Source organism: Canis lupus, chromosome 9 (assembly GCF_003254725.2).
Source record: "Canis lupus dingo isolate Sandy chromosome 9, ASM325472v2, whole genome shotgun sequence".
In the NCBI taxonomy this organism is placed as follows: Eukaryota; Metazoa; Chordata; class Mammalia; order Carnivora; family Canidae; genus Canis; species Canis lupus.
In genome coordinates, this window is record NC_064251.1 from 25,106,554 (window position 1) to 25,132,483 (window position 25,930).

General features: G+C 37.6%; 1 protein-coding gene across 3 annotated transcripts in view; it reads left to right on the plus strand.

Moving 5' to 3' along the window:
- NPEPPS (aminopeptidase puromycin sensitive) overlaps window positions 1-25,930 on the plus strand; it is a 106,076-nt gene that overhangs the window by 73,690 nt on the left and 6,456 nt on the right. For all 3 annotated transcript variants that reach the window (XM_025439715.3, XM_025439713.3, XM_025439716.3), the window contains exons 6-19: window positions 266-466; window positions 913-1,009; window positions 1,119-1,152; window positions 2,028-2,142; window positions 4,271-4,435; window positions 5,279-5,383; window positions 5,812-5,872; window positions 8,058-8,167; window positions 10,955-11,018; window positions 13,363-13,502; window positions 16,112-16,246; window positions 17,790-18,009; window positions 22,841-22,983; window positions 23,409-23,465. In XM_025439715.3, coding sequence (XP_025295500.1) covers window positions 266-466; window positions 913-1,009; window positions 1,119-1,152; window positions 2,028-2,142; window positions 4,271-4,435; window positions 5,279-5,383; window positions 5,812-5,872; window positions 8,058-8,167; window positions 10,955-11,018; window positions 13,363-13,502; window positions 16,112-16,246; window positions 17,790-18,009; window positions 22,841-22,983; window positions 23,409-23,465 — 1,647 coding nt within the window. The remainder of the gene's footprint in view (window positions 1-265; window positions 467-912; window positions 1,010-1,118; window positions 1,153-2,027; window positions 2,143-4,270; window positions 4,436-5,278; window positions 5,384-5,811; window positions 5,873-8,057; window positions 8,168-10,954; window positions 11,019-13,362; window positions 13,503-16,111; window positions 16,247-17,789; window positions 18,010-22,840; window positions 22,984-23,408; window positions 23,466-25,930) is intronic.

A 25,930-nucleotide genomic window follows, 5' to 3' on the forward strand; every position in this document is an offset into this window, starting at 1 on the left:
TAATAGGAATTCAAGAAAAGTTGTGTCTTTTCTCTCACAGATACTTGGTAGTTTTAACACTTGAGCCCTCAACTTCATGTCTCCTTCTTAAGAGGAAGGATTTTAACAGCATAAGAGCAGTGAATGAATGAATTGGGGTAGATAAGTAAGCAGTGCTGGAGAGGGGGAAGGGAGAGGCAGCACAGTTTTTGGCTAGAATCTACTTTAAGGTATTTAACGTAAGTCTGTTTATATGTTCTCTTTCTCTCTCTCTCTTTTTTTAAAGAATGTAATTGATCGGAAACCATACCCTGATGATGAAAATGTAGTAGAAGTGAAGTTTGCCCGCACGCCTGTCATGTCTACATATCTGGTGGCATTTGTTGTGGGTGAATATGACTTTGTAGAAACAAGATCAAAAGATGGTGTGTGTGTCCGTGTTTACACCCCTGTTGGCAAAGCAGAGCAAGGAAAATTTGCGTTAGAGGTAAATGTACTTGAAGAGGATTGTTCCAACAGTCCATAACTCCAGGTTGGGGAATTTACATTTCTGATCAATTATTAGTACAATTATTTATAATTTAGACTGAAATTTGTTGTGTACTTCGGTTTTATTTTTAATAGAATTTTGAAACTACCAACCTTGGTGTTACATTAATATTTTACAAGATGATGATTAAGGAATATTAGCGTGGAATTTATTTGTCCACAGAGTGGGTGGGAAAAGATGTAATATATTTTTCATACTGAGTTATAAGTGGATTAAAATTTGGTCAATATCAGCAAAAGCCAAAGACTTTTGGAGGTAGGGTTCCCCAGGGTCGATTTCTAGTAATTTGAGATGCTTTGGCTTGCAACAGGAATCCTTGTGGATTTCTATATGAATTACAATAATATATTTATCAGATGGTTCTTTTGTTTATACTTTTGTAGGTTGCTGCTAAAACCCTGCCTTTTTATAAGGACTACTTCAATGTTCCTTATCCTCTACCTAAAATTGATCTCATTGCTATTGCAGACTTTGCAGCTGGTAAAGTAAATTTCATTTTATTGCTGAATTGTAATAACTTTTGAATTTTGTGATTTTGAGGAAGGAATATGTACATATATCAATAAATGTTTATATTTATTTTATAAAGGTGCCATGGAGAACTGGGGCCTTGTTACATATAGGTATGTTAATGATACATTATTACCCTGCCTTATCTTTTCAATCACTGATTTCATAAGAGCTTCACTCCTAATCACAGTTGAGTAACTTCTGCTTTGTGATCTGCTGTAAATTTTCCTACCTCCCCCACTTCTGTGCACATTTCAGGAATGCAGATGAACACCCTCTGGTGCTACTATCTGAGATTGTGAGATTTTAAAGTGAGCATCTGGCATTAGTACATTTTTAAATCTATTTTTGGCCAAGTTTCTCATTTCGGTGCCTTCTCTTCCTCCCAGAAGTTTCATAGTTATTTTTCCAGCTTGAAGAACTGACTCTGCTTTAATATTTTCTAGCCAAGTTTTTACATATCTGTCACCACAATACAAACATGTGGGTTGTATAATTTTTAAAGCAGGGTCTGTAAACAAGTTTTTGCCCCGCCTTTGATGAGTTACATTTTGGACAGCCTGCTCAGTGTTCTTTTTGGGACTATGGAATGTATCTGCCCCCCACCACTTGCCACTCCCCTTCTTTTAATGGAAGGACTGTCTGCTCTCTCTGTCTAGCACAATAATCCCTAATCCCTTAGACAAAGTTTTTAAAAACTTTCAGGCAGCTGTCCTATTTACAAACTGATGATTAAACTTCTATCACACCTTTGATCTTCTCTTGTATGAATTCTGTTGGAACAGTCTTTAATCTTTCTGGAACTTTTTCTATTCTGTGTACTCTGAGGAAATGTTTTCTTGACATTTCTAAAGCCTAACTTGACCATTTACTTGACTAATTTACTGTTTGAATCTCCCTTCCCCATTTGTGCATGCCTGCTTTTATTGAAATACTTAACATTACTTAAAAAGTTTTTTTTTTGTTTTTGTTTTTTTTTTAAACACAGGGAGACTGCATTGCTTATTGACCCAAAAAACTCCTGTTCTTCATCACGCCAGTGGGTTGCTCTGGTTGTGGGACATGAACTCGCCCATCAATGGTTTGGAAATCTTGTTACTATGGTATTTAATATTTTTAAGTGCTCAAATATATTTATCTTCATCCTGCTGCACATTATTTTGGCTACATAGTGTTTCAGGTTTGACTGGAACATAGTGCTAAAAAATGAATGATAGAAAATCCTTGTTTTAGAAAGTCCACTTTGAACAGTATTTATCAGAATCTGTGTCAGTCAAGAGCATGTGGACAGTCCATTCAACACAAAATACTTCCTAAATTGTTGTAGAATTTGCCCGCAAATGGGGAAGTCTTGATACTAATTTGGGTGAGAGAGATTAGGTATAGAGATTTCAGGCTAACTATAGTTTCTTGAGCATATTTATTATGTAGTTCAGTCGCTAAAAAGAAACCTGATAAATAACAATGTGGTCTTTGATTAGCTTGAAATGTTTTTAGGAATCAGTTTCTCATTGCCTGAAATGTTAAGTTGAAATTTGTTAGAAATGAAAGCAAAGAAACCAGGAAATAACTGTAAACTATATTAAAATTTCCAGCTCTCCCATTGAAATTGTTGTTTATTATAATGGTTGAATGATCTCTGCTTAAGCCTGGACCTTTTTTCCTTCTTACTCCAAATGAGTACTGTTTATGTCGGCTAGCTGTCTTAGAGCTTGGGAGCACAGAGTTTAATGAGTGAACTAGAAATACCTCTGCAAAGAAAGAACTGGGGCTTCTGAAGCCAGCCAAATTCCCTGATAGCATTTTAGGCTGCCAAAGAGCAAAACCTGACTTGGATGTTAGTTGAGTCCATATGTCACAGGAATAAGCAAGAAAGTAAGACATTTAGCAACTATTACATGTCTGAGACAGTTTTTAAAGAAACCAGCCCTTGAAATTAAACCATTTCTTTTTGCTTTGGATGTTTAAAATTTTACTTAGGTGTGAAAAAAATGTTTGAAATATAATTTCATGTAGAATTAAGTATGCTAAGACCTGTATTCAAATATGTACAGAAATATTCTCTTCTCCTAATGTAGCAAGTTTGTTGCTACCAAACAATTTTTGTTAGCTCTGAGCAGTCTTCATTTTTTATGATTTTATTTTTAAACTACCAGCCATACATTTTAATAGGGGAAATGTGCATATTCTCATATAGCTTCTAAAGAACTTTTTACAAAAAAATAAAGATCTTTTTACTGGATTTGAGTAACTGTTCTATTTATTAGATGTCAATTGTTTCTTTAAAACAAACTCTGAAATTTAAGGACTCATAATAGGTTGGTGAATAAACTAGCTGTGTACCAGCCTATCTTCGTGGAAGCTACTAGTTAAGTAGGTGCCCAAAGCATTTAGACAGCCTTCCATCACTTAGTATTAAAGATATTTGATCTTTTCAGAATTTTAAGTTCCTTTTTGCTTTTTACCGTTGCATTAGTCTTTTAGCATCTATCTTGGATTCTTATATTGCTTTCTTTTTGTAAGAGATTTAGTCAACTTTAATAAAACTTAGATTAAAATCTCTTCTAAAAATGTGTGGGTTTTTTTAAAGTTGGTTTTAATCTGTGGCTCATTTATATTCTTTGTCCGTTCTACTATTCTTATTAGCAGGTGAGAATTTTGTATAGATACTTAAACACCATTCATCACTGAATCTACTTACTGCCATGATAATTCTGTTAATTTTACCTAGTCTTTATATAAGCAGTACTGCTTTTCTGTTTATTTAGAAAGTTTAACTTGTCAGTCAACAGTGATTTTTCCCAGTCATTATTGGACATCCTTTGCAGTTTTCCTTGTGGTCCTGGTATCTTTCTGGTTTATTAAACTAAATTTTACCTGACACTACAGGTTCTCACCTACATTTATCTGCTCTCTTCCCCTCTTCCGTATAAGGACTTTCTCTCCCACCCTCTTTTTCCTTCCATCTTTTCTAGCTTTGGTAATAAAAAGTTTCTGAGCTATGTTTTGAAATGTCTCTCAGGCCTGATGCCAAAGTCAGCAGTTGGCCTTTCTTAGCATCTCTTTTAAGCATCTTTTTTGTTCGGACATGTGAGTGAGTTACTAAATATTTTTCACTGAATTTTGGCTTATTAAGTTGTAAATTGAATAGTGGAAGGGACGTGAGTTTTTCAGATTAGTGGAATGATACGTATTTTGTTTTCTTTACACATTTCTTTCTTTTGTTTTTAGGAATGGTGGACTCATCTTTGGTTAAATGAAGGCTTTGCATCATGGATTGAATATTTGTGTGTAGACCACTGCTTCCCAGAATATGATATCTGGACTCAGTTTGTATCTGCTGATTACACCCGTGCCCAGGAACTTGATGCTTTAGATAACAGCCATCCTATTGAAGTGAGCCATACTTTTCAATCATTGGTCTTTACTCTCATTTTTAATGACATAAGTAATTTGTTACACAGATACTTAGGATCCTGAAAGGAAAGAAAATTGCACAGGCAATTCACCTGTTTGTATAGCTCATATTTTCAGTCTTGAAAATGTCACAAGGCTAAATACTAATTATGTTTCTTTTTAAGGTAGGCAGTATAAAAATTTTATCTTTGTAGAGGCAAGTGCTATATACCGTAAGCATTCACTAAATACATTTTTATTGAATACTATAGGAAAACCATGCCTGTTGGGGCAGTATGCACAGGAGAACGTTATGATTCTGTTGTTTGTTTCAAAGAAAATTCTAAACATATTCTTTTATTGTTGTCATTGTCTGCTTTTATATATATTGTATTTCTCTCGAATTAACCTATCCTTATTTTGGCTAGTTTATATGAACAAATTTTGCCTCCAAAGGACTAGACTTCTAGTCTACTTGACATATTTAACTGGGGTCCTATGTAATTATAAGTAGGCCATTACAGTTAATTGCAAGAAATCAAATGTTTTTCATCTCTCCATTCCTCCCTCTCCAATTCCCAAATAAAAAGATCTGTAGTGATTTGCCTCCCAGCAACGCTGAGCCAAGACCCTTAGAAATGGTGGGGATCATGTTGTATATTCTACTTTATTAGTGTTAGTCACTACAGTGTTTTTAAGAATCATCATAGTACATTTATGAGTGAGCTAAAGGCAGAAAAGTATCTTATGAGTTAGGAGGGTTTTCCTAGAAAGCTTTTTATGTAATTCAGTATTACAGGCTGTCTGCTTCCTGTCATAACCCTGAATCACACTGTCTGCCAGGTCAGTGTGGGCCATCCTTCTGAAGTTGATGAGATATTTGATGCTATATCATATAGCAAAGGTGCATCTGTCATCCGAATGCTCCATGACTACATTGGGGACAAGGTAAAAAAAGCAATTTTAAAAAATCTTTCATTCTTTTATGGTAAAATCGTGGTGTTTTGCATGGAAAAATGTGTCTGCTTTTATTTAGATTGAGTTCTTAAGTAATTTTTCTAGACTTTGGAAGGATATTAACTCCGATCTGGGTTATCTTCTTTTCTTTTTATATTGACTCTTGTCTCTTAGATGAATGATGTGAAAATGTGTTTGGGGGATGTGTGGGCGGCTGGCATAAAACTTGAAAGCAAAAGTAGAAGGCAAAGAGTATGCATTCTTAAATAAAAGACAGTAGATGTTAAAAGGATAGATGTTTTTCAGTAAGTCTGACACTCAACTAATTTGAGTAAATTAGTTTTCGAGTACTAATATGCAAATACACTATAAATTCCAAGGTCTTAATCTCCCGGATTTTAAAAATTGTGTTTTCTCAGGACTTTAAGAAAGGAATGAACATGTATTTAACCAAGTTCCAACAAAAGAATGCTGCCACAGGTAATCTTTAATAGCTTGAGATAGTAGAAGAGAAGATGTTGGCACTCTATCCAGAGCGGAACATTTACATTTTCTAAATGCTTAATCTTCCGTGTGATAGATAGGAAGTAAAGTTGACCTATTTGGTGCCATGTGTTAAGCCATGGATCATGAATCAGAACCCATTATCCTTCTGGTCCCCCTCCAGTAGTTCGCTTTCCAAAGCTCAGTGTCCTGTCACCAGAGAGTCTGAAGAGCTCTGTTTACCTTACCAGAATTTGTTCTTTTTGGTGACCCATTGGTTTTATTGCCCTAAATTGACCATTGGCCATTAAAATTCCTGCAAATTAGCCATTTTTGTAGTGAACTTGTGGAACTAGTTCAATGAGTTTCAGTGGAGGTTTAAGAATTTCAGTGTAAAGTGGTCTATAATTTATCGTATATGGGAGTCAAAAGAAAGAATAAAGGTATGAGTTGATTGAATATGAAAAAGACCCAGAGTTGGAGTTTTGAGTTTTTCAGTGAACAAAAATAATTTAAAAACAAGATTTGTGTAATATCATTAGTGTCTAATAGAATGACAGAAGTTCAGAGAGGCCTGGCCATGGGCTGTTCCTGAGATTTGTGACCTGTGAATTAAAAATACTGTATATCTCCCTCTCTGTAGGGACATGTGTCAGGACATGATGTAACCCTGACACTCTCCCCTCCATCTCCTCACTGTAAATTTCCATCTCAGTTTATAAAAGAGAGAGGCATTCTATTCTGTTCCTTAAAGGAGAGCTACAGAAAAATGTGCTCTTGTAAGTTTTCTGAGTCTTTAGCATGCATACATATGCATGAGGAAATAACAATATGGTTCATAAACTATAATGTACATGCAGTGACCCAGGGTCTGTGAAAATATTTCTATTCTAATTTGGTAGGTCTGGGGTGAGACCTGAAGATCTATCTAACACAGTCCCAGTTGAAGCCAGTGCCACTAGTTTATAGGCTACACTTTAAATAGCAAGGCCTACCATGTACCTCTTCTTGGTTTGTATATGTGATGAAAGACAAGTGGCAGTACATCTGTGGTTTTGATACTCTGTCTCACCTCACTTCCTTTTCCTTAATTCACGCCTTCACGATCTCTCTCCTGAATTCCACACTTGCCTGCCAGCTTAGTACTTCTTCCTGCCCCATTCTCTTCGGTTTTCTCTTTCACCTTGACGCTAGCCAGGGTTACCTTTCTAAAGCGAATCTTTGATTACATCACCTACTAATTAAAAACACTCAAGATTCTTCACTCCCCTCCACAGTCAGGTCGTACAGAGTCTTAGCAGTGTAGCCCTGGGCCTGCGGTCTCAGGCTCATTGCCTGGTGCTCCCACACCTGGGCCTCTGTCGTCAGTTTGTTGAACATTTGCCATTACTGATATTTTCTGTCTTTTCTTTCTTTCATCTTTGTACATAGACCATTTATTCTGTCCACCTGGAATACCCTTTTCCGTTGGTCAGCCTAATGAACAACTCCTCTTCAAGGTGCAGACCAAAAGCCAACTCATATGAAGCCTTTTTTTTTTCTTGGATTTTTCTTTAAGGGCTTTTCCTCTGTCCATGTCCCCATTATAGTATAGATCACATCGTATTGCTCTTTTGTTTACTTGGCCACCAGTGCCATTTGACCATGTGAGTTTTACTTCAACCTCAGAATACTGAGTATTTTTTAACCTGTGTTAATTGAGTGAGTATAATGGTTTTAAGTTTGTGGATGATTGTTTAGGGGTGATCTTAAATATGTTTCTATTTGTTTCTATTTCTTCTCATTTAAACTCACCTGCTTATCTTTTGTTTATTATGGTTTGTGATTTTTCTTTTAAGTAAATCTAGGCCCAGTGTGATACTTGAACTCCTGACCCCTTGATCAAGAGTCACGTGCTCCACTGACTGAGCCAGCCAGGCACCCCTATAATTGTGATTTTTTTAGTAAATTGGAACCATGAAGGAAATCTTAGCCTATAAGACCAAGTCCAGTTTTTGTAATAAAGTTTATTTAATGGGGAGGCAAGGGGACATTAGTTTGACCCCCTGTTTGTCTCCTGAACCTAAAGAACCAAAGAACTGGTTAGCAATATAGTGTTAGGAGTTCTATAAAATTTCTGGTTTGTTTAGGAAAATAAAAATGTAAACATTTTAGATTTTCATTGTTTGTGTTTCTCTTCTAGAGGATCTCTGGGAAAGTTTAGAAAATGCTAGTGGTAAACCTATAGCAGCAGTGATGAATACCTGGACCAAACAAATGGGATTCCCCCTCATTTATGTGGAAGCAGAACAGGTAACCTTATAAAAGTCCTCCAGTTCATCTCCTACTATATTAAATGAAATTTAGTGTTACCAAATTTGTTTTTTGTAGGTAACATTTAATCAATCCCTTGCATTTTCTCAGTGATTTATTATCTCATACTAAATGGTTTGCCCCCCACATCCTTAAAATCATACATACTTACAGCAGAAAGCAAAATGTTGTCTACTCTTACTGTCCCCAAGGAAAACTCTGTAAACTTATTGATATAATGCTCATTTTTTAAAGTTTATTTATTTATTTAAGTAATCTCTATACCCAACGTGGGGCTTGAACTCATGACCCTGAGATCAAGAGTTGTGTGCTCTTCTGACTGAGCCAGCCAGGTACCTCTTGCTATAATTCTAAAATGAACAAGTGGGGTTTATTCCAGGAATACAAAGTTGGGAGGTATGTATGTATGTATGAATGAATAAATAAATATCACTATATTGATTCATAATCACTACATTAACAGAATATAGGCTGAAGAACCACATAATCACTTCTATTGATGCAGAAATAGCATTTGTTAAAATTCTACACCTATTTATAATATTCTTTAAAATTAGTTGTTATTTAAAATTTTATTTTTGAGTAATCTCTACATTCAACATGGGGCTTAAACCCACAACCCTGAGACCAAGAGTCATATGCTCTAGTGACTAAGCCAACCAGGCATCCCTAAAGTTAGTTTTAATGTTGGTTGAGTGATTTTGATTAGAATTGCACTATTATTAGTTGAATTGTTACCTGAATTCAGAGAAGTAGACTTTGAAATGAGTTGTCCTTTCAATAGGACTGAGAGTTTATATGTCAACCTTCAATGTGTACCAGAAAGTTTATCTTAACTTACTTTAATTATATGAAATTGTGAAATTCCTCGCTTATATTTCTTTGCCATGGTTTTTTAACCTGCATACAGAATTAATTACTGTTCATTTTTAGAGAGGAAGATTCATAGCTCTCTTTTTTTGGTATGTGTTTGCTATAGTGGTTCTGCATTGTTCATAAAATTAAGTATGTTTTACAAAGATTTTCTCAATATGGCATTCTAAGTTAGTAAATTTGGTTTTTTTGTACTGTCGGAATTCTAGGTGACATTTAAACTAGTCCTTGTATAAGGTTCCCTGTGTGGAGCCTGCTTCTCTCTTTGCCTGTGTCTTTTTTTTTTTTTTTTTAAGATTTTTATTTATTTATTCATGAGAGACACAGAAGGAGAGAGAGGCAGAGACACAGGCAGAGGGAGAAGCAGGCTCCATGCAGGAAGCCCTAAGTGGGACTCGATCCTAGGTCTCCAGGATCACAACCTGGGCTGAAGGCGGTGCTAAACCGCTGAGCCACCCGGGCTGCCCTTTGCCTGTGTCTTTGCGCCTGTGTGTGTGTGTGTGTGTGTGTTGTGTGTGTGTCTCTCATGAAAAAAATAAAATCTTAAAAAAAAAAAAAACTAACATCTGACTTCCTCCTAGTGTTACTGAGGCTAATTTATCTTCTCCATCAAACTGCTTTTGAGGTCTTAATTTTGGTTTTTTGTCCACAGACATACCCACACTCATCTTCCATTTCATACTAGAATAAAAAGCCTATCTAGGATTCTCAATTCCTTTAAAACTGGAAGAGCACTACAACATATAATATCTTGATTATGATTGATTTCTCATTTTATATTCCCTAAATGCAAACATTTTTTATTTATTTCTGAATCAACTTAAAAGTCACTTTTCAACTTTTTCAAGGAAATCTTTTTTTTTTTTTTTTTAAGATTTTATTCATGAGAGACACAGAAAGTTGGGGGGCAGGCAGAGACACAGGCAGAGGAAGAAGCAACTCGATCCCGGGTCTCTAGGATCATACCTTGGGCAGAAGGCAGGCGCTAAACCACTGAGCCACCCAGGCTGCCCCTCGAGGAAATCTTTATGACACATAACTAATCAGTGATGAGGTGTTTAAGTTCATTAGCAAGTTCTTTGTGGCATCAAAATGGTTACTGCTTCTTTACTCAGATTATTTTTTTAGCTTTTCAATTCTGTCTTGTGTAGTCAGTTTATCCATAAAGGTCATGGCCTAATTTTACATTTGATTTAGGTAATGCTAAATCTGTTATGTCTTATGTTATTTAAGATATCCTAGGACATATTAACAAATGATAAGGAAAACAAATGACTATATTGTTGAAGTATTCCTTTAAGTATGTGCTTGTCTTTGTTGCTTCTGGCTTTTTAGTGTTTTGCAGCTTTTCCCCCTGCCACTTTTTTTGTGTTTCATTGCAAAACTCAGCCTTTGAAACAAGGTGTATGCCTTTTTTTATGTTTATCAGTCTTTCTCATGTTTATCAGTCACTCTGAAAATTTGATTCCTAATATCAAGTGCACATGCTAATCTGAGGTTGCTACTTTTTAGAAGTGAAAGAGTCTGAAGACATAACCTCTCTTTATAAAGATTAAAACAACTTGCTATAGTATTATTTATTAATTATTAATTTAATGTATCCTTGTGAAAATGCTATCACTTTAAAGTTCTTACCCACATATATATCCCTTCATTTCATAGAACATGGCCTGTTATTTAAAGTATTGTTATTTTGAGGCCTAAATGAAAAGCAGTGCCTTTTCTCCCATTCAGTAGTATCATCATCTTCATCACTGTTGCACTTGTGTTCTCATGAGACATTTGGCTGTATTGATTTCACCTTCTACTTTGTCGCAGAAGTGTTGCCCCCTCAAAAAAAAAAAAAAAAAAAAGGTCAATGCTACTATTTTAGCTTTTGTTTTCCTTCTTTAGGTAGAAGATGACAGATTATTGAGGTTGTCCCAAAGGAAGTTCTGTGCCAGCGGACCATATGTTGGTAAGCAAATGGCTATAAGTAGGAGCTGATGAATGAATTTGGATACCATATGAGTAGTGTTTTAATAATTGTCCATTTTTTAATATATTTTTTTAAAGATTTTATTTATTTACTTGAGAGAGAGTGAGCAAAAGAGAGAGAGCACACGAGCAATGGTAGAGAGAGAGAGAGGAAGAAGGAGAAACAGACTTTGGTGCTGTGCAGGGAGCCCGACATGGGGCTCCATCCCAGGACCCCGGGATCATGACCTGAGCCAAAGGCAGACACTTAACTAACTGATTGAGCCACCCAGGCACCCCCATTTTTTAATATTTTTAATAGAATTAAATAAAAATAAGGAAATGGTAATAAACTATAAATGAAATCTAGGAAATCAAAAAAGGAGATTCATGAGGTATTTGCAGTGTTTTGTCTTTGATTTTTGAAATTCCTTGTCTCTGTGTGATATTAGAAGCTATAAGGAATGAATTACGATAGGAACACCCAAGAAGTAATGTCTTTGGCCTTAATCCCGAAAAGAAGCCTTGGTGCACATTTGTGTGGGTGGCTAATTTTTCTAATTTATTTTTTTAATTCTTGGGTGTGCTAAGTAAGTAAACAAGTAAATAAATAAAGCCCAGTGATTGTTTAGCATTGTTATGTACTAACTAGTGTACTAAGCAGTATAACTAATCCTTATTACAGTCTCAGCAACCCCATTAGGTAGATAGTATTATTTCCTTTTTACAAATGAGGGAGTTGAGGTATAGCTAGGGTCACCCATCTAATGAGCTAAAGGGTGGGAATTCACACAAAATGGTTGGATTCCATGAGTTTATACCTTTAGCCACCACTCAACTCTGGTTTTTCAAATATTTCTACAGGCCATTGCTCAGGAAATTAAAAGTATTTCTCTACACGTTCTCACCTCCTTTAAAACAATAATTCTTAATAAAGGGAATTGTATATCAGAATCACCAGTATCTTTCCATGCTCTGTCATCCAAAATATGGTACTCTGTCCTAGGGTTCAGAGGTACAGCCTTCTATCCTTAACCTTCCTTAGCATTTAGAATTACTCTTTACATATGTCTGACAATCAGATAACAGGCTTATTATCCAAAAATAAATCCCCCAGGTATCACAGTTTCTGTTTGCTGCCTCATACCAGTCTGCATGGTAGGACTGACAAGTTTGTAGTTTTTTCAAATACTTTGTGACCAGTATAGGCAGTATTAAAACCTGAAATATCCCACCGCTAGGAGGAAATTTTAATTTTTTTTTAATTTTTATTTATTTATGATAGTCACAGAGAGAGAGAGAGAGAGAGAGAGAGAGAGAGAGGCAGAGACATAGGCAGAGGGAGAAGCAGGCTCCATGCACCGGGAGCCCGACCTGGGACTCGATCCCGGGTCTCCAGGATCGCACCCTGGGCCAAAGGCAGGCGCCAAATTGCTGCGCCACCCAGGGATCCCAGGAGGAAATTTTAATTTGTGGTTTAGCCTAATAGCATAAAGTTATATAACTTAATAAAATTGTTACATAAATGCATTGGGCAATGACTCTCTTCTGTTTGACATCTTAATTAAAAGTCTCTTTTGCTGTCTTATACCTTAAAGACAGTCTGCTTCCTGCCTTACAAAAGCTTTAACTTTTAGCTATAACTTTTTAGTGATGGAATCCATCAGCTCCAGGGAATATCATGTCTATCACAGAAATAAAATCAACCCTTCAGTGTTTCAGCAGTATGTATATCTGTTAAGGGCTGCACCTTAGAATGTTTTTGAATGCTATGTGAGAGCTTTCGCCTACTTGAAAATTCTTTTAACAGTAAAATCATTATGGCCTTATTGCTCTGTAAAGGGAAAACAACAGTTAAATTAAAATCACTATATTTGTGATACTACAACTGAATAAACTGTTTTTTCAGGCTATTGTGGTTTTGTTAATAAATTCTCTATTCTGGGGATCCCTGGGTGGCGCATTGGTTTGGCGCCTGCCTTTGGATCAGGGCGCGATCCTGGAGACCCGGGATCGAATCCCACGTCGGGCTCCCGGTGCATGGAGCCTGCTTCTCCCTCTGCCTGTGTCTCTGCCTCTCTCTCTCTCTCTCTCTGTGTGACTATCATAAATAAAGAAAAAATAAATAAATAAATAAATAAATAAATTCTCTATTCCTTTGCACTAATATTATTCAGATGACAGAAGAATTTATGTACCGTTGAAAATTAGCTCTATACTTAATAGTTAGACTCAAGCTCAAGCTCATAGGTGGGACACCAGTCCTCTCTCTCCACCTTACCTTTTGTTTCTTCTAGTAACAAATTATTTTTCAAGTTTTTTCTTCATTTCTTCTCTTGCTTAAGGAGAAGACTGTCCCCAGTGGATGGTTCCTATCACAATCTCTACTAGCGAAGATCCTAACCATGCCAAACTGAAAATTCTGATGGACAAGCCAGAGATGAATGTGGTTTTGAAAAATGTCAAACCAGACCAGTGGGTAAAGGTAAGTCCAGAAGTGGCCTAACCGTTTTTATCTGATCTAAATTAATTGATTTCTCTCACTCCCTTTATGTGCTTTATGGTTGGCTCTAAATTCTGCTTTTGTTTAGACCACGACTTGCAAAGACAAAAACATTACTAAACTTTCCCGTGTGAAATTTAGGGCCAGTTTTCAAATAATATGGTTTAGATATCTTCCCTTGTGTCAGGTAAGGGAGTGGTAGATAAGCAGGTATTAAAGGGTAGGATCAAAGGGGAAAAAAATAGTAGATTATGTGTAAAGTCACATTAATCAAAAGATGTGTAGTCTTGCAACTTCAAACTGCACTATCATTGTTTGTAATGAGGTGTTAACTTTGATGATGTTTTGTCATTATATATGCACAGCTATAATCAAGTGAGAGCAGACATATAATAATAAGTTTGTGTCACTGAAATGTGAAATTCCTATAACTGGTATTGGGAAAACATTTCACAAAAAATAACAGATGGTAAAGAGGATTTTTCATTATTCTGTACTCTGTACCATTCATAATGAAAGTATCTCCTACACTTTTCTCCCAGTTATAGGTTCCTGAGAGGAATTATATATTGTCTCAGGCATACGTGCTCATGAATAAATAAAATCTTATTTAAAAAAAAAAAAAGAGGGCAGCCCGGGTGGCTCAGTGGTTTAGCGCTGCCTTTGGCCCAGAGTCTGATCCTGGAGACCCGGGGTCGAGTCCCACGTCAGGCTCCCTGCGTGGACCCTGCTTCTCTCTCTGCCTGTGTCTCTACCTCTCTGTCTCTCATGAATAAATAAATAAAATATTTTTAATAAATAATATATATATATAAACAGTAAAATAATTATATCTTATACTATTATTTTACCTTTATTTTATTTTTTTTAAAGATTTATTTATTTATTTATTCATTCAGAGAGAGCGAGAGAGAGGCAGAGACACAGGCAGAGGGAGAAGCAGGCCCCATGCAGGAAGCCCAATGCGGGACTCGATCCCGAGTCTCCAGGATCACACCCAGGCTGCAGGCGGCACTAAACTGCTGCGCCACCGGAGCTGCCCTTACCTTTATTTTTTTTATTAAGACATCCTTTTTTTTTTTTAAGAGATTTTTTTTATTTATTCATGAGAGACAGAGAGACAGAGACAGAGACAGAGATGCAGAGGGAGAAGCAGGCTCCATGCAGGGAGCCTGATGTGGGACTCCTTCCTGGGGCCCCAAGATCACGCCCTGGGCTGAAGGCAGGAGCTAAACCGCTGAGCCACCCAGGGATGCCCTTATTTTATCTTTAAAGCATTTTGTATATAAATATCAAAAATAGGGACACCTGGGTGGCTCAGCAGTTGAGTGTCTTCCTTTGGCTCAGGGCGTGGTCCCAGAGGGGAGCCTGCTTCTCCCTCTGCCTATGTCTCTGCCTCTCTCTCTGTGTCTCTCATAAATGAATAAAATGTTTTATATATATATTATATATATGCATATATATATGGACATATATTGTTGGTAAATAAATAGCCTATAGAGAATAATGACAGTCCATGATTACTTCATTCCACAAATCACAGGAAATTACCTTTTAAATCCATATAATTCCTTAAAATCTAGGACCTGAGGAGCACCTGGGTGGCTCAGTCGTTAAGTGTCTGCCTTTGGCTCAGACCCTGGGATCCTGGGATTGAGCCCCATGTCGGGGCTACCTGCTTAGCAGGGAGTCTGCTTCTCCCTCTGCCCCTCCCCCTGCTTGTGCTCTTGCTCTTGTCCTCTCTCTCAAATAAATAAAATCTTTAAAAAATAATAAAGAATAGGGGGATCCCTGGGTGGCTCAGTGGTTTGGCTTTGGCCCAGGGCATGATCCTGGAGTCCCGGGATCGACTCCCGTGTCAGGCTCCATGCAGGAGCTTCTCCCTCTGCCTGTGTCTCTGGCTCTCGCTCTCTCTCTGTGTCTCTCCTGAATAAATAAACAAAATCTTAAAATAATAATAATAAAGAATAAAAATTAAAAATCTAGGACCTGAGCATTGTTATTCTGTTGAGACTCTGACCTGAATAGGTGAATGTTTGTAAAGGCTTAGTCTTCCTCATAGATTCTACTGTGTCCACGTGCTCTTACATACAGTAAATATTTTCTGTAAACTTAAAACTGTCCACTTTGAGTAGAAATAGAAACTGGCCCATGTGACTCTTCCTCCCTATGTTCCTCCTCCTGTCTGTCTCTCTGGCTCCCACTATGACAAATTTCTGCTTTCCTCTGCCTGTTTTCATCTTTACAATGATTTCTTTTTTCTTTCTTTTCCTTCCTTCCACCTTCCTTCCTTCCTCCTTCCTTCCTTCTTTCCTTCCTTCCTTCCTTCCTTCCTTCCTTCCTTCCTTCCTTCCTTAGAGAGAGAGCACACTCTCTCTTAGAGGGTGGGGGGAGAGGGAAAGAAAATCTTAGGAACACTCCAAGCTCAGTTTGGAGCCTTATATGGGGCTTAATCTCACAACTCTGAGATCATGACCTGAGCCGAAATCAAGAGCTAGATACTTAACCAACTGAGCCACCCAGGCTAAAGATTGCTTTAAAAATACAAAGGCAACGATTTTATTAATAATGCCCTTTGGGTATCTTTTCAGTTAAACCTGGGAACAGTTGGGTTTTATCGGACCCAGTACAGCTCAGCCATGCTGGAAAGTTTATTACCAGGCATTCGTGACCTTTCTCTGCCCCCTGTGGATCGACTTGGATTACAGAATGACCTCTTCTCCTTGGTGAGCCTCTCTCAAGTAGTATGATGGATTTTGTTGATTAAAGGATTTTGTTTTTCCTGGAGTGTCTGACTGAAACATAATTAGAAGAATATGGTTCTTCCTGAAGGTTAAATGCCTTTTGGGACTAGAGCAAATGACTAATTATTAATTAACACGACAAGATTGAACCTTAATATAATTTACCAGAAACAAATCCCATCTCACTACTCCTAAGCCAGGTTTTGCAACTAAAACCATCCTTTGTAAGGCAAAAATTTTTTTCAATAGAAATAGGTATGAACCTTGAAGAAATTTCCTACTAATGTGGTTTTTTAAATAATTCAAAGTGATTTATATTTTTCTAAAATAGTGATTATACTTTGCTGGAAATGTTTAGAATTTTTTAGTATTCCATTGCTACTCAAATAATAATAACCCATTAGCTTTAAAATTATATTTATATTTGGCTTTGTTCCAGAGAGGATTTAAATCAGCAATAAATAGTAGTATCTTTATGACTCCAACTTAGGTTAGATCATTTCCAGATGTCTTTGTGATAAAATTGTCAGATTCCTCTTAGTGTTCCTTTAAATTGGACTTGAAACTTTCCCTCCCCTCTGCAGTAACTGGTTTTGGATTCCTCCTTTGTATAAACACAGATTAGCATTGATGCACAAAACCTCACATCTGCTGATCTCATTGCTGAGAGAGACCTGTCCCAGGAGAGTGGTGTGTTTGTGCAGTTGGCTGCTGTAACAGAAGTTCTTTTTCCTAGCTCTATTAGTTAATTCTGAAAGGACTCTGAATTTGTAGTGCCTTCCAGTTTGCCTTCTTTTAGAAATGAGTAAAGGACAGGCTGAAGTTGACACAGTTTGCAGGTCCAGTTTTGAAAGAGCCTCTGTCAAAAACCAAAGCCCTAACTATGTTTGCATCTTTTCTGAAAGTATAAGGATTTTAAAAATAAAAGGCCCCAGAAACTGGATAGAAATAGGAAGCTATTTTTTTTCTTTTCTTTCTCTTTACTTTTCTTTTATTTCTTTTCTTTTCTCTTTCTTCCTTTCTTCCTTCCTTCCTTCCTTCCTTCCTTTCTCTCTCTCTCTCTCTCTTTCTTTTTTCTTTTCTTTCTTTCTTTCTTTCTTTCTTTCTTTCTTTCTTTCTTTCTTTCTTTCTTTCTTTCTTTTTCTTCTTTCTTCTTTCTTTTTTCTTTCTCATTGAAGTATAGTTGACACACAATGTTACACTAGTTTCCAGGTGTACAGCATAGTGATTCCACAAGTCTGTACATCATGCTGTGCTCACAAGTATAGCTACCATCTGTCACCAAACAAACTGTACTTTTTTACGTGCCTCTTTTATAAATAGGGAAAAAGTAAATAAGGAATGTTGTCGTGATAGGATTTTTATTCTAATAATTTTCCTGAATTTATATAGTTTCATTTCCTTTAAATGAAAGAGATGAGTAACTAGCAGTAGATAATGCTGAAAATGCATGCTTGTGGTTTTGTTTTGTTTTGTTTTGTTTTTGTTTGAAGACTAGATTAATTTATGTTTTTTCCTATCCCAGGCTCGAGCTGGAATCATTAGCACTGTAGAGGTTCTAAAAGTCATGGAGGCTTTTGTGAATGAGCCCAATTATACTGTATGGAGCGACCTGAGCTGTAACCTGGGGATTCTCTCAACTCTCTTGTCCCACACAGACTTCTATGAGGAAATCCAGGAGTTTGTGAAAGATGTCTTTTCACCTATAGGGGAGAGACTGGGCTGGGACCCCAAACCCGGAGAAGGTAATGGATGTACTGAATGGGGAAAGAATTGTTGAGAAATTGGTCCTTTTTAACTCAGTTGTGGTTAAGAGTATCAGTAGCATCTTTGTATCTGCTGGATGTTACTAAATATTTAGCTCGCTAGAATTTAAATCTTAGGGCTTTTAAGTTTACTGGTAAAGTTACATGGGTCACAACATTGAAACAGTTGTGGTTATGTATATTCACTGCTAAATATGATTTATAAGCAACAAAAAAATGGTGGAAAAAATCTTGTACTCACTTCCAAAGGCCCATCTATAATTAAGAAAAGCTAAAGGGAATTTTGGCTTATTTTATTTATTATTACCATAAATACCAGGCACCTTATATGTACAACTTGTAAAGATACTGAGAGACAGTACCTGAACTAAGGAAGTTATTTCCTTTCTACATGTGTTCTTTCCTCTGATTACTTCTGTAATCATATATTTACTCTTTTGCTGTCATATAAATGTTAGGAATGGTGATCTTAAGGCTTTATATATAATTATTTTCTACCATCTGCAAATAACTAAAGATGGTATTTCCTCCTGAGCATTCTTGATCTAGGAGAAAGTCTTTGCAATAAGAAAAACAGAAACAGGGCAGCCCCTGTGGTGCAGCGGTTTAGCGCCGCCTGCAGCCCGGGGTGTGATCCTGGAGACCCGGGATCGAGTCCCACATCGGGCTTCCTGCATGGAGCCTGCTTCTCCCTCTGCCTGTGTCTCTGTCTCTCTCTTCGTTCTCTCTCTGAATGAATAAGTAAATAAATCTTAAAAAAAAAAAAGAAACCAAAATGATATTAAAAAAAAAAAAGAAACAATTACCTAGAGCTCTATGTTTTCCCTTCATTGATTCAACAAATATTTATGCATCTAATAAATACCAGGTACTATTCTGGGACCTAGTGGTACAGCAGTGAAGAAAGCATTGCCCTGTGTGGCTTACATTCTAGTGGGAGACACAGCAAACTATTAAATATATGATATTTTAGGTGGCAACAGGCATCATGAAGAAAAATGTAGTTAGGTAAGGTAGGCAAAGAGGAGTAGGCCTGTAGCTCATCAAGAGTGGTCAGGGCAGGGGATCCCTGGGTGGCTCAGCGGTTTAGCCCCTGCCTTCAGCCCAGGGTGTGATCCTGGAGTTCCAGGATCGGGTCCCACATCAGGCTCCCTGCATGGAGCCTGCTTCTCCCTCTGCCTGTGTCTCTACCTTTCTCCCTCTCTCTCTCTCTCTGTGTTTCTCATGAATAAATAAATAAAATCTTTAAAAAAAAAAAAGAGTGGTCAGGGCAGCAGTCACTTGTGATGAGGTGATATATGAGCATAAACAGAGACTTGAGAGAGAGAGAGAGCTGTAAGGCTACCTAAAGGGAAATGGTCCAGACAGACAGCAGCCAGTGCAAAAGAATGCTTGGGTTGTTCAAGGAATAACAACTAGCTAGTTAGGTCAGGACAGAGTAAGTGAGGGAGACAGGGAGTGGGAAGCAGTTCAGCTCCTGTAGGACCTATGGGACCTAGTACAACATTTTGGATTTTCATAGTTACTGGTGTGAGAAACAAATTTGAGAGTTAAGCAGAAGAACATGACTGGATGTACTCAGCTGTGTGAAAACCAAACTGCAGTGGGGAGACAAGAAGAGCAGAGAGACAAGTTACAAAGCTGTTTCAGTAATCCAATTGAGGCACTAATTGTGGCTTGCAACTAGGTGATAAATTTAGCGTGTGTTTTGAAGGTAGAATTGAACTATTGAGTGGTGGGACTGAGTGTGGTGGAGTAAGAGGAGCCACCACATTCTGGCCTGAAGACTGGAGGAGTGAATTTGTCATATACAGGAATGGGGAAGACTGCCATAGAAGCAGGCTGGGGGGCAGAGGAAGTCAGGAGTTGGGTTATAGACATGTGAAATTTGAGGTCCTTTTAGACATCCAGGTGAAGAGTATGATGCCTAGAGGTCTAGGCTGAATAAATCCTGCTAATGTGTAGATGGTATTTGCAGCCATGAGACTGAATGAGATCACATAGGGTCTGAATGCAGGTGGAGAGAAGAAAGGTCTGAGGACTAGGTCCTAGACTAGACTAGGATTTGGAGATTGGATGGAAGAGGAAGGATCAGCAGGGAACACTGACTGACCAGTGAGGTGGAGAGTCAGGAGGGAGAAGATGTCCCCAATGTCTTAAGAAGCAATGCAGCAGGAGTTATTCACCATGACAGATGCTGCTCTGAGTCAGGCAAGATGAAGGAGAATTGATGATTACATTGGCTGATTTTGTGGAGTGGTGAAGAACAGTTGTGAGTCTCCAGACTGTAGGGGGAACAAGTTTTTAAAGGAGTTTTGCTGAAAAGGGGACAGTCTGGAGAGAGAGGGGTCAGTGGAGGCTTTTTTTTTTTTTTTTTAATAAAGTGAAAAGGCCTTTTTTTTTCTTTTTTAGATTTATTTTATTTATTTGAGAGAGAGAGAGAGTACAGAGGGAGAGTGAGAGGGAGGAGCAGACCCTGCTAAGCAGAGAACTTGATGTGGACCCTAAGATCATGACCCGAGCCAAAGGCAGACAGATGTTTAACTGACTGAGCCATCCAGGCACCTGAAGTGGGAGATTTTATAACATGTTTTTGTGCTGATGACAGTGATGGAGTAGTAATAGAAAAATTCGTGATATGAAAGAGGGGAGAGTAATTGTTAGAGCAATGGCCAAGTGACCAAGAGGAGTCAGGAGTTGGCTGTAGACAGGAGCACAGATCCCTAGAAACAAGACAGGAGGGGATATGTGGAGACAGATACAGGCAAACACTGGATGTTGTACTTCTTTTTATAGTGATAATACTTAAAATTTGGGGGCTCAAAAAAACCCTTTATTAAATAGGGAGAATATCTTTAGTTTTCTAGTTTTATGGATGGAAAAATCAAACAGCAAAATAACAAAACATTGCCTTGCATCACATAGCAAGTCAGTACCCGAGCCAGAATTATAATTTGGTTCTCCACTAATGTCCTATTGTGTTATCTATTGATTTCCTGTGGTTTTCTTAAACTTTTACTGAGTTATGATTTAAGTGTAGCAAAATGCACAATTCAAATGTTACAGTTTAGCAACTTTTGACAAATGCATACACCAAAGGAGGTTGCCTCAGGGCCCCTTCCCAGTCAGTCCCTGCCACTCAGGAACCCCCGACCCATCCCCTGCAGGCAAAGACTGTTCTGCCTTCTTTCACCCTAGATTAATATTACCTTTTCTAGAGCTTTATATAAATGGAATCCTGATAGATATATTTTTTCTTACATTTAGCTTCCCTTGATCAATTTAATGTGCTTGAGATACATCCAGGTGTTCATTCCTTTTTACTGCATAGTGGTATTCATTGTATGAATATACCGTGACTCATCTGTCCATTTTGGTATTGCAATCCATCATTTCTTGTTTACTTTTTTTTTTTAGATATAATCAATAGATCATAAAATGGACCTTTTAAAAGTATATAACTCAGTCTTTTTTGGTTTGTTCACAAGGTTGCACAACCATCACCACCGTCTAATTCCAGCACAATTTCTTTAGCCTCAAAAGAAACTACATACCCATTGGTAGTCACTCCCCATTCCCTGGCAGCCTCCCTCCATCCCTGGCAACCACTAATCTGCTTTCTATCTCTATGGATTTACCTACTCTGGGCATTTCATATCAGTGGACTCCTACCCCATGTAGCTTTTTGTGTCTCAGTTTTTCACTTAGCAGAATGTTTCCAAGGTTCATCCATGTTGCAATGTGTATCAGTACTGTATTTCTTTTTACCTGAATAATGTTCTCTGGTATGGATATGCCACATTTTGTGTATTCATCACTTGATGGATGTTTGGATGGTTTCTACTTTTTGATAATTGTGAATACTGCTATGAACATATGTATATAAGTTTTTGTGTGGACATAGTGCTTTCATTTCTCTTGGGTATATACCTAAGAGCAGAATTGCTGGATCATACGGTAACTCTATTATTAACCTCTTTAGGAATTGCCAGGTTGTTTTTCAAAGGGGCCCAACATTTTACATTTCCACCAGCAATGTATGAGGGTTCTAATTTCTCCACATCTTTGACAATGCTTGTTGTTGTCTGCCTTTTTCAGTCATCTAGTGGTTATGAAGTGGCATCTCATTGTGGCTTTGATTTGCGTTTCCCTAATGACCAATCCTGAACATGTCTTTGTGTGCTTATTGTGTATTTATGCATCTTTGGAGTAAATAGATCCATCAGAGGTTGATTTTTAAAATCTGAGATCTCAATTTATTATACATAGCATACTAGTTCTGTATGTATTCTCTGAATCTTGGGTCAAAACTGCATGATCTAAACCTGTTTCTTTCACATATAATCCTTAGCAGTGTAATTACCTGGATGTAGTGAACATTTGACAAATTCAGGTAGTTGGCAATTATAGACAAAGTCAGCAAATTTATTTGCTTATCTAGTCTGTTTAGCACTTCACTCTTATGACTTGAATAATGTAAATCAGGTGTTCTCTCAAGTACTAAGGTAATTGATTGTGTTTGTTCAAGATGGTAGACATGGGGCATCCTGGGTGGCTCAGCGGTTTGGCGCCGCCTTCGGCCTGGGGTGTGATCCTGGAGGCCCAGAGTCAAGTCCCACGTCAGGTTCCTTGCATGGAGCCTGCTTCTTCCTCTGCCTGTGCCTGTGCCTCTCTGTGTCTCTCATGATTAAATAAATCTTTTTCAAAAAAATGGTAGACATGGTATAACACAATTATAAAATAGCCAGGTGGTATATTTGTGAAAACAGGATTTTTAAGCAGTTTCGTGTCTCTTTTACTTCTTGATCAGGTCATCTAGATGCACTCCTGAGGGGCTTGGTTCTGGGCAAACTAGGAAAAGCAGGACATAAGGCAACGTTAGAAGAAGCCCGTCGTCGGTTTAAGGACCACGTAGAAGGGAAACAGATTCTCTCCGCTGACCTGAGGAGTCCTGTAGGTTTTCATGATAAATAACCTTGATTTCTAAGTGACTGCATCATTCTATGTATAGTGTGAAATGTATTTAATGGTAACCAAAAATGACCTAAGTACTGACCCACAAATCTTGTCTGACTCTGATTTAATATCTGCTGTTTAAGTTTGTAGCCAGCTTCTCATTTGTTTAAAGTTTTTCAGACCACACTCTGGTGCTGAAAGGTGATCATCAGTGCACATTTCCCTGAGAGAGGTGATGTGTGCTGCTGTTACTTACTACATGCCATCTACCTTTCTGGTTTTCAATGTGGGCTCTAAGCTCTTTGCCACAATTTGTATGTAATATCCACACATAGCTTTCTGTCTGTTCTTTACATTAGACTATTTGAAACAAGATACATTTCATCAGATGCCTTCTTTTTTGTTCATGTATTCTCTTGTAGGTCTATCTGACCGTTTTGAAGCATGGTGATGGCACTACCTTAGACATTATGCTAAAGGTGAGTAAATTTGGAAAGGGCTCCCATTTTCTCCTATTGAACTTGGATTGACACAGAGATTATGAGCTTTAGGTGGTTAAAATGCTGAGCAAAAGAAATACTTGCGGATATGCATATTGCAGACAGGCAAATACTAAGAAACTATGGGAGGGGCACCTGGGTGGCTCAGTCAGTTAAACATCTGACTCTTGATTTTTGGCTCCGGTCATGATTCCAGGGTTGTTAGATGGAGCCCTGTGTTGGGCTCTATGCTCAGCAAGAGTCTGCTTAGGATTCTCTCTCTCTCTCTCTCTCTCTCAAAAAGAAAAGAAACTATGGGAGAAATATAAAATGTCTGTTCATACATACTATATCAATATGATGCCAAAAGTTACCTAATATTTTCACTTTCATAAGTTTATGCATCTTAAATCTAAAAACTGAAGTGTTCATTTTGATTAACACATTCTTAAAATGTTTCCCTTCAGTGTAAACTTACTAGGGTTCTTCCCATTTTAAAGAAAAGGTTTGTGTCTGTACTTAGAAAGGGGATAAATGATCAGGCGTCTCAAGGGTTTGAGCTTTGCCAGTGCCTTTTATGAATGGACAAGAAATTAATTGACCTGCTTGCATTGGCTCTGTAGTTTTCCCAGTGTGGTCAGCATATAATTAAACTGTAGGACAGCCCGGGTGGCTCAGTGGTTTAGCGCCGCCTTCAGCCCAGGGCAAAATCCTGGAGACCTGGGATCAAGTCCCACGTCAGGCTCCCTGCATGGAGCCTGCTTCTCCCTCTGCCTGTGTCTCTGCCTCTCTCTATCTCATGAATAAATAGAATAAATAGATAAAATCTTTAAAAATCTAAAAAAAATATTTTAAAATTTTTAAAAAATAAATAAAAGAAAAAAAATTTTAAAAAAAACTGTAGTACTGGGTCACCTGGGTGGCACCGTCAGTTAAGCGGCTGCCTTCAGCTCAGGTCTGATCCCAGGGTACTGGAATCAAGTCCCACGTTGGGCTCCCTGCTCATTAAGGAGTCTGCTTTTCCCTCTGCCCCTCCTCCTGACTCATGCATGCTCCCTCACTCTCTCTCTCTCTCAAATAAAAATTTTTAATTAATTAATTAATTAATTAATTAATAATCATCTCTGATACTAATGCTATGGAACAAGTGCTGTCTCCAGTCCCCCTGCCCATGTAGTTACCAATCTAAGAAATCACTTGACTATTCTAGTTGCATCAGAGATGAAGGGAGCTGAATCTATTACCATCAACTAAAATTTGCAAAATGTGCCTAGATACCTGAATTATCTGTCAAACCTATAAAGCCCATTCATTTAAAGACGTGTGTTTAAGGGGGAACAAACAGAACAAAAATGGGATAGGATGTTCTTTACTTTCATCTTTAATGGATTAAGAACACTTTTCTGGGGTGCCTGGGTTGTTCAGTTGGTTAAGCATCTGCCTTTGGCTCAGGTCATGGTCCCAGGGTCCCAGGATCAAGTCCCGTGCCCCTTCCCCCTGCTACTGATCTCTCCCGCTGGCTCTCTCATTATCTCTCTCTCTCAAATAAATAAAATCTTTAAAAGAAAAAAAAAGATACTTTTCTAATCTCAAGTGGATCAGAATTGCAAATCTAATTTCTAATTTTTTAGTTTTAAACATATTTAAATGATTAGAATATTTTGAAAAATAAAAAACTTTAAGAAACTCAAAATGTACCTCTTTAACTACTGATGTACAAGATTTTCCTTTCTAATAATATAAAAATTATACTTTGGTTTTACCTTTCAATTAAATGACATTGAAGTCCCTTCTCATTCTTAATATTCTATGAACCTATGCAATGTAAATTATTCATATGAAATCAGTATTTGTGGGTTTTGTCTTTTCCATCAAACTATGGAACAAAGTAGGGGTTCTGGAATTCTCGTGACAAATAACCTTGACATTTTCATGTCCTGGCATACATTAAAGAACTTACACTAGTATGTATATTTAATAAGTGTTTGCATCTATTTAACACAAGTGAGTTGGCTTTACTAATTCTGCTTTACTATAGGAAGAGCTCTAATGAAGGCCAAATTAGATTTCTTCAAGGAACCAGTTGATGGGAGATGAGGAGGATTGTTTTCTATCGGTAATTTAGGAATAATGAGGCAGGATAAAAAAAAATAATAACCTGTATTTCAAAGTGTATTTGGAACATAGTGTTATGGTGCCATCTAGTGGACTAGTGTAACAGGTTCTCCTCAGGGAAAACCATGCTTCCTGAAAGCCAGAGTTCAGACCTTGAATATTGGAGCTGGAAAGGACCTTAGAAGTTATCTGTCCACCCCATTCATTTTACAGATGGGGAAACGGAGATCTGGAGAGGTTAAGGACTTATTCAAGATCACACAGCTAGTTAGAGGCAAAACTGGGACTAGAAAACCCAAGTCTCCTGATTTCCTATTCATTTTACTTCACTGCTTCTCAAAAGAGTCCAA